This window comes from Metopolophium dirhodum, chromosome 9, assembly GCF_019925205.1.
Source record: "Metopolophium dirhodum isolate CAU chromosome 9, ASM1992520v1, whole genome shotgun sequence".
Lineage (NCBI taxonomy): Eukaryota > Metazoa > Arthropoda > Insecta > Hemiptera > Aphididae > Metopolophium > Metopolophium dirhodum.
Genome location: NC_083568.1, coordinates 14639144 through 14648145, shown reverse-complemented (window position 1 = coordinate 14648145; position 9002 = coordinate 14639144). Strand labels below are relative to the sequence as shown.

Genomic DNA, 9002 nt, shown 5'->3' with positions numbered 1-9002 from the left:
TTTGTAAATAAATAGTATCAAATATATTTATGACCAAATGTTTGGTATAAAGTATCATAAAATAATATAGTTACACATATTGCAGTAAAAAAGTATAATTTTATAAAAATAATTAAGTTACACATATTGCAGTAAAAAAGTATAAATTTATAAAAATAATTCAACATTAAAAAATCATATCTTAAAAATTACATACTCAGGCTGCAAAGTAAGGAGCAGCACTGAGTGGTCCATACATGACACGCCGAATCGGTGCACTTCTCTTTGTGTTATTTGTCAATGTTTCACTAAAAAGTCAAATAACAAATCATTTATCTTTAATAACAAAAATTTCAATCAATCAATATTACTGAAATTATTACCTGATGTTAGAACTCAAGGTTTTCGAGTTCAGTTTTCGACCATTGGAAGATGATTTAGGCTTAATATTGTCCTAAAAAAATAATGTACACCCATATTAGAATTGTTCAACTTTACACTCTATTTTAAAAAGCTATACCGTTTCACCAGTAGCTGGAGTCGATGTCGAAAATTTTTCCACGTTTTTAACATTAACATTTTTTGTTACATCAGTTGTTTCTGATAACACACCACAATTACTAGACGACTTTGCTACAATCTCACAATTATTCAACTTGCTGTTTAACCAATGAATCACTAGAAAAAAAAATATAGCAATGGATTTTGTTTTTCCTAAAAATCATAATAATTTATAATAATAAAAACAGAAAATTACCCTTATCGTTGCTGGCCAAACGCTCTTCTTTTTCTTTTAAGTTTTGTTCGACCACTGTGAGCCGACTTTTAGTTTCCAGCAGTTGAATATTTAGATTTTCAATATTAGATGTTTTTTCTTCAAGGGATTTAGACAACTTTGTGTTTTCACTCTGATACGTATGAATGTCTTCTTTTTGTTTCAATGCAATGTCTTTACTTAATATAAGCTAAAATCATAATGTGGTTTTTATAAAATATTAAAATTTTTACCCATTTGCGTTGATGAGAAATTTAAAAACCTTCTGTGTCTGCTCTTGATTGGAATCATGTAGTTTTTTTATTATTTTATTTGCTTGTTTCAATTCATCACACATTGATTTCATGTTGTCTTCATTGTGTTTCTTTAGTTCTTCATTTTCTTTTAAAACAATTGATAACTGTTCCTAAAAATTATAATGTTCATTAATGAATAATATCATAGGTACACAACATTTTTATATAGAATAAAGTTTCAAGTAAAAAAAAAATATATATTATTTTCTTTAGGCCAAATATAAAACATTATATTATACTGTCCCGTGAGAGGACACACCGAGGGTCGGCCAAAATCTGTTCTTCCGCGCATCTCCACGAGATACCCTGCCATAGAGAAACCAGTTTCAATAGCAGAGTGATGCAGAGAATCAGTTCACTTGCTGGACTAAGTATATACCCCGGCCCACAGGAGAAGAAACTAGTTTCGCGATGCAACTGACGGTGTAGAACATCCTGGGGCACTATTTCTCACACTCAAACATAGTTTGTAGTTGTATCTAGCCAGAATGTTTGAGTGGAGGCAAATAGTGAGCCAGGTCGTTCAACGCTGTCAATTACAACACAAAATGTTCCTTCCTTCGAGAGCCAGAGTTTAGTGTCATAATAGATAGTTTAATATTTGTTTGAATGTATTTGATTACAACTATTTTAAACTGTACAAGTAGTCAATACAATGAAAAACAAGAACAAAAGTAAGACAAATCAAAAAAACATATAAGTTATGTCACAAAACTGGTAAAATAATAATAATGTAATTTATTGCGATGATATAATGAACTCCACAAATTGGTAATATGTTTTGGATATTCATGTAAGATACATAAGGTTATTGAAATTGACTAACATTTAGTGATTATATAATATTATCATCATTATAACATGTTACAAGTCAATATTGTCAGTTAAATGTTCGTTTTAAAATTTAAACACTTAGATATATATAAAATAATTTATATTTGTATGTATTATATAAAACAAAATGAATTTGTTACATACTTGAAGCTTATTAGATATCTCATAATAATTATTTTGTTTCTGAAGTAACTTTGTGTTTTGTTTAATTTCCTGAAACATCATTCAAAATTAGTTTAAATTAACAATATTATTCAGACAAAATACTAACATTTTCTAAAGACAAGATATGATTTTGCATTCTTTCGATAATTTTTTTCTTAATATCTCTGTCTGATATTAAGTTATCATTGGTATTTATTAGGGATGTAGTTTCTTCAATTAAGGTCTTATTTTTGGATTCCAATGTTTTCATGCGAATTGACATTTCACTAAAATAAATTATATGCTTTGAAATTATTCATTATTATTTTTAAATACCAATTTACCTAATTTGTTCAGATCTGTTTTCTGATTGAGTTAATAGACTTTGAATTTCTTTATTTTGTGATTTAATAGTCGCCTGTAGAGAAGTACTTAGTCTTTCCTGTTGTGCAATCATTTCTTCGTGCATTTCACGCAGTTGTTTCATTCGTTCTGCATCCAACTAAGTCAATGAACAAAACACAATTAACTAAATAGTAAATATAAATAAAATATTAAAAAAAAACTTAATCCACAGATACAATATTGAGTTGTGATACACAGCGATATATTTTCAATTTTATCGATATTGGTTCATTTATATCAATATCATATCGCGATATCAAAATACAAACGATATAATTTATAAAACAATTAAAAGTTAGGTCCGGAAAACGACACTAATTGTATAAACCCAACTGTAACAGCTATACACGTTTATTGTAGGGGACTTATTGTATTGCTTATCGTTAGTGTTTATCGTTCTTTGACATTTGATTCAATGTTAAGACTTATAAAAAAGAAAATATGTATTTCAAATTGTAACAAATTGATATCAATATCAAAATACTTTTGATATAGCCGATATAGGTAAAATTGGTCTGATATCGATATTAAAATACAACATGCATCACTAATGTTTAGCAAGTAATAAATTACTTTTTCATATTTTTCTTTCCATTGGTCTATAACTTGTTCTTGTTTGGCAGTTAAGTTAATTTTTTCATGGTTCATAGATGATTGAAATTTTTCTAACTCATTATTTTTGTTTGCTACTTCATTATGGAGTTTTAAGAGTTCTCGTTTCAAGTGTTCAGTTTCTTTATCTTTTAATTCAATTACATTCTAAAATAAAAATGAATTATTTCCTTATTCTTATTAAACAAAAAGTTTATTTACTTTGATTGACGTCATTTTTTTGCATATGTTTTTTGCTACATCAGAATCAGATGCTTTAGACATTTCAATCGCCAAATGACAGAGGTTCTTAAATTCATTTAGTTCAATTATTTTCAATACATACTTTGGGCCTTTATATATTTTATTGCCCATGTATTCGTCTTGAATTAACAGTTTAAATCTAAATAAATAAATAAATGGTTAGTTTATTTTTACATCTATACATATATGTCCCTTAGAGGACAATAATCTAAGATAGTATAAGATATTTGAATAATATTGTATACGAGGATTAAAAATGTAAAAACTGCTTACTTAGGTCCATCATCACCAGTTGCATCTGAATTATTTAAAAGTTGTATTATTTGATTTGGAAAACCATCAAAGCTGACAACCAAGTCTTGAGACTCTTTGATAGTTCTAAAGCTCTCTTCAGTAACATTTGACGTGATGTAGAAAAGTGGGTCATTTTCATCAGAAGCAGATATAAATATAGTCTGAAAGTATTTAACATATTAATATTTTGTTATACCGGTGGCCTGAAAATTAAACAATTTTAGGTAAATATTAGGCATCTTACCTAATCAACATAATTAATTATATTTGATTTAACTGAAAATAAAACCATATTTTATGTAATCAATTAAATTATTCTTAAGAATACGGATCAAAATTTCTGAAAAAACCCTGAAATACTGTAATTTACAGGAAAAATTTAAAAATTTCATAAAGATAAATTTTAGCCTAACGAATTGAAAAAAGTCAAGTGGAAACAATCCAGTAAATAATGATAGTTGATAATCATAATACATTAATATACTATCACTTAAAGTCTGTAGTGGATGAATCTTGCGGGTTCCATACTTTATTAATAAGATAATAATAATTTGTAATATTAACTATTAAGTATTTACTATACAGTTAATAATACTATTTACTTTTTACCTACACACTAAGTTTAAAAATATTAAAACTATCAAATAAATAAGTACAATTTGCCAGTATTAATAGTTAGATAATAGTTTAATAGAATGATACGTACACCGTATTGACAAAATAATGTGAAATGACAATGACGGGTTATTTCATCAATTTTTTTAACTTGGTTTTTTTTATACGTACCTACTTTGATTATTTTAACTTTTAAGTGTAAATACAATTTCTTTGTTTTCCAAAAATTTAATTTTTTTTTAATTTTTCAAAAACTAGTTTTTTTCAGAAATTTATTATTTTTAATATTCTCTAATTTTTTCATATTTTTTAAAGCACTGGAAAAAAACAGTTTTTTTTCTGATATTTTCCTGGAATTTTGATCCCTTCTTAAGAATATAAAAACAAAATAAAATTTCAATTCTCAAGTTAAGAAAGAAAGCTTAACCTTTCCCTAGATAAATGTTAAAAAACATATTTAATTAGTTTTAATAGAAAAATAAGCTTAATATTTTAACCGTCAAGGTTAATCATCGTTAATACTATGTAGATTGCTGGTGATATTATTCATTACTGTTATTACATAAATCTACTGGTGTTATGCACAAGTATTTAAAAATAAACTAATATGCAAGTATTACAAAAAACGAAACTGTTTTGTGACAAGTTCACTGGGTGCCTTACATCCTTACTTTTTCATTGTCTCGAAAAATTTGTTCCACCGTAATGACAATGTCTAGAGCAACCTTTTCGTTGTGCCATGTATCTTTCACATAAACGTTTTTCAACTTAGAATACATCTGCCCTTTCATCTCAATGTTCCGTCGACATTACCGTTTGAAAAGAACGATATGATGTAAACGGTAACAGTTCAAAAGTCACATAACAAAGTCCGCTGTGATCGAAGACACCTTAATAGTTAATAATTAATATGCAGTTAATAGTTATGAAGTTCGTTCTTGTTGACACCGTTCGTTGAACATAATAAATAACAATAATAATATAACATATTTATTATTTTGAATTTATTATCAATATTTATCATCACTCTAATGATTGTGTTTTGTAATTTTGTTATCAGCTTAGAGCTGTGCAGTTCGCAATTCGTGTAGATCCAGAAAGATTTTTTGAACGACATTGTTTTTTTACATAAATCTCAGGAAAACCGAACTAGACGGTGACCTACTTCAATTTTCTAGTTTTGAAACGCCGTGACGAGCGTTTGATTTTCCAGAAGTAACGTTTGTTAATTGCTTCTAATTGCGTCAACAACTTACAGTGGAGTGGATTGTTTGTCAGACCTCTTTGGGAACGATACGATATACAGTTTCCTTGTAAATGACTACATCAGTTTCTCCAAAAAAAAAACTTTTTCCTATCACATTATCCGCGAATCCATTGTTCGGGAAGTAACTTGAAGAATAACTAGGTAATATTTTGTAATATTTTTTGTATAAATATTAAATTACTCTTTGTGTAAATTAAAATTCTTTGTACATTGTGTTCGTTAGTGACGAAATTACAAAAAGTATATTTGTTGTTTTTAGTAACGTACGGTAGTGTCAAAAACAAAAATCTGTGGTAACAATAATGTCAAACCGGCGCGACGGTATGTCGTCGAAACAAATCTATGATCTTGACACCATATGGGGAGATTTGAAGAACGGAATTGAGCATGTGTACAACCGCCAATCGATGCCCAAGCCCAGGTACATGGAGCTCTATACTCACGTTTACAATTACTGTACCAGTGTGCATTTAAATCCCAATAAAAATGCAGCTGTAACGAGTAGTCGTTCCAAAAAAGCTTCATCGACGTCTACAGCACAGGTCGGTGGTGCTCAGTTAGTGGGCCTAGAGTTATACCGTAGGATTAAGGAGTTCTTGAGACACTACCTGGTAGACTTGATCAGCCGTGGTGCTAATTTTATGGACGAAGATGTGCTGTCTTTTTATACCCGTGAGTGGGAAGACTACAGGTTTAGTTCAAAAGTATTGAATGGTGTTTGTTCATATCTAAATCGACATTGGGTACGCAGGGAATGTGAAGAAGGCCGTAAAGGTATTTATGAAATATATCAACTTGCATTAGTGGCATGGCGAGACTGCCTGTTTCAGCAATTACATAAACGTGTTACCAATGCTGTCCTAAAATTGATTGAACGCGAACGAAATGGTGAATCAATCAACACACGTCTGGTTAGTGGTGTAATTAACTGTTATGTTGAGCTTGGCTTAAACGAAGAAGAGCCAACCCTAAAAGGTCAAAGTTTGACAATTTATAAAGAATCTTTTGAAAAAACATTTTTAGAAGAAACTAAATGTTTTTATATCAAAGAGAGTGATCAATTTTTGTCCAATAACACAGTAACCGAGTATATGAAAAAGGCAGAGCAACGTTTACAAGAAGAACAAAAACGAGTGCGGGATTATCTACATGAAACTACATTGGTTGGTCTTGCAGATACTTGTGAAAGAGTGCTGATTAGAAAACACATGGAAATTTTCCATGCTGAATTTCAAAATTTATTAAATTTCGAAAAGAATGATGATCTCGGTCGAATGTACCAGTTAGTCTCACGTATACAAGATGGTCTTGGCGAGTTGAAAAATATACTAGAATGTCATATATTGGCACAGGGTCAAACTGCTATCGAAAAATGTGGTGAAATGGCTTTTAATGACCCAAAAACCTACGTCAGTGTTATCCTAAATGTACATAAAAAATACAATGCACTGGTTGCCGTATCATTTAATAATGATTCAGGATTTGTTGCTGCTTTGGACAAAGCCTGTGGAGGATTTATTAATAACAACTTAGTCACAAGACAATACAACTCAAGTTCTAAAAGTCCAGAGATGTTGGCCAAATTTTGTGATCTGTTGTTGAAAAAATCTAGTAAGAACCCAGAAGAAGCCGAACTTGAAGATACATTAAATCAAGTGAGTACCACCAATAGTTATTTAAGAATATGTCGTAGGTACTCGCATGTATTGTCTCTGTCTTACACATGTGTAATATATCAAATATAGGTAGGTATTTACCAGAGTCTTACTACAGTTAATTTACAGTTTGTAGAGGAGAATATAAACTGGTTCTCAAGCAAAGATGTTCTTTTAACAATTTTGTTTAAAAAAAAATTTTTCTAAAAATTTGATAATATGCAAATTTGCTCTAATAATAAACTCTATAAACAAACTATAGTAAGAAACTAGTACATACTAAGATTTACTACTTTACGCATGTCTAAGACAGATACTATACATGCTGGATACTACTATTAAAACAATTGTTGATTCAAAATGTTATAATTTATACGTTTGTTAATATAGGTAATGATTATGTTTAAATACATTGAAGATAAAGATGTGTTTCAAAAGTTCTACAGCAAAATGCTTGCCAAACGACTTGTTCAACATATGTCTGCCAGCGACGATGCAGAAGCCTCGATGATATCTAAACTGAAACAAGCCTGTGGGTTCGAGTATACTTCAAAACTTCAACGTATGTTCCAAGACATTGGTGTGTCCAAAGATCTTAACGAGGCTTTTAGAAAGCACGTAGCCAATTCAAACATGCCTCATGATATTGACTTTAGCATACAAGTTTTATCATCGGGTTCATGGCCCTTCCAGTATCTTCTTACATTTTCACTGCCGTCCGAATTGGAACGTTCTGTTCAAAGGTTTACCCAATTCTACAGTGCCCAGCATTCAGGTCGTAAACTCAACTGGCTGTATAATATGTCCAAAGGTGAATTGGTTACTAACTGTTTCAAAAATCGGTATACGTTACAAGCCTCCACTTTTCAAATGGCCGTTTTATTGCAATTCAACGTACAAGAGTCGTGGACAGTTAACCAACTGTCTGAATCAACACAGCTGAAGACCGACTATTTGATACAGGTCGTGCAGATATTGTTGAAAGCTAAACTCCTGACATGCAACGAAGATGAGGCAAATGTGGAAGGTAATTCCCTTGTAAAGCTTTTTCTCGGGTACAAGAACAAGAAGTTGCGCGTGAACATCAACGTCCCAATGAAACAAGAAATAAAATTAGAACAAGAGAGTACACACAAGCATATCGAGGAAGACAGGAAAATGCTGATACAAGCTGCTATTGTGAGAATCATGAAAATGCGAAAAGTCATGAAGCACCAACAGCTGACGGCCGAGGTCTTAACACAACTGTCGTCGAGATTCAAGCCTAGAGTCAACGTCATAAAAAAGTGTATAGACATCCTGATCGAAAAAGAGTACCTAGAGAGAACCGAGGGACAGAAAGATTCGTATAGTTACTTGGCTTAAGTGACATTTCGTTTAAAATTTCTATTTACAAATATTTTGTATTATGTTGCATATTTTACTAATATTTTTTATTCTTAAGTGTAAAATAAAACGTTCTTTAAAAGATGATTTGACCTAATTGATCGATACCCCAATCATTATTATAACGTGATGTACCAAATTATTTCAGTTCCGCAGAGATGTCAACTATATCAAATTATGTCAATATATTAAATTGTGTAAATATGTGTGTGTGTGTGTGTGTGTGTGTGTTTGTAATTATGTGTATATGTACGTAAGCGTCCATGTACATAAAATATGGTTTTTCTTTTTTCTATTCTAGATAAACATTAAATTCATACTTAAACAATGAAATTGCGTTTTTGAATTTTTGACTGGTGGCGTGTTACGATTTTGGGCTACCGTCGTTTTTTTTTAGTGTATCGAATAATAAGGGGTGTGGTGGGGGATAAGAGGTGAAAGTGTTTGGTTATTTCTTAACGCCGCGCCGCACACGTCCAGTTCCGCGACTCTTTTGG

At 30.6% G+C, this 9002-nt stretch overlaps 2 protein-coding genes across 3 annotated transcripts; one reads left to right on the top strand and one right to left on the bottom strand.

The window, feature by feature from the left end:
- On the bottom strand, positions 1–5170 carry LOC132952010 (spindle assembly abnormal protein 6 homolog). 2 transcript variants are annotated; one of them, XM_061024121.1, is made up of 12 exons: positions 4869–5170; positions 3562–3743; positions 3247–3427; positions 3007–3192; positions 2373–2530; positions 2156–2315; positions 2029–2097; positions 1017–1160; positions 737–944; positions 500–657; positions 363–433; positions 1–287 (listed from the first exon to the last, which is right to left on the bottom strand). In XM_061024121.1, exons 1-12 carry the CDS (start codon positions 4986–4988, stop codon positions 197–199), a joined length of 1728 nt encoding a protein of 575 aa, XP_060880104.1. In that variant the 5' UTR covers positions 4989–5170; the 3' UTR covers positions 1–196. The 2 variants fall into 2 exon arrangements, with proteins under 2 accessions (XP_060880104.1, XP_060880105.1); XM_061024122.1 differs by having other exon boundaries at positions 4861–4998.
- Positions 5171–5397: 227 nt separating this feature from the next.
- LOC132952009 (cullin-1) lies at positions 5398–8592 on the top strand. Its single transcript, XM_061024120.1, has 3 exons — positions 5398–5605; positions 5724–7119; positions 7510–8592. The coding sequence occupies exons 2-3, from the start codon at positions 5767–5769 to the stop codon at positions 8482–8484; spliced, it is 2328 nt and encodes a 775-aa protein (XP_060880103.1). The 5' UTR covers positions 5398–5605; positions 5724–5766; the 3' UTR covers positions 8485–8592.
- Positions 8593–9002: the final 410 nt, after the last annotated feature.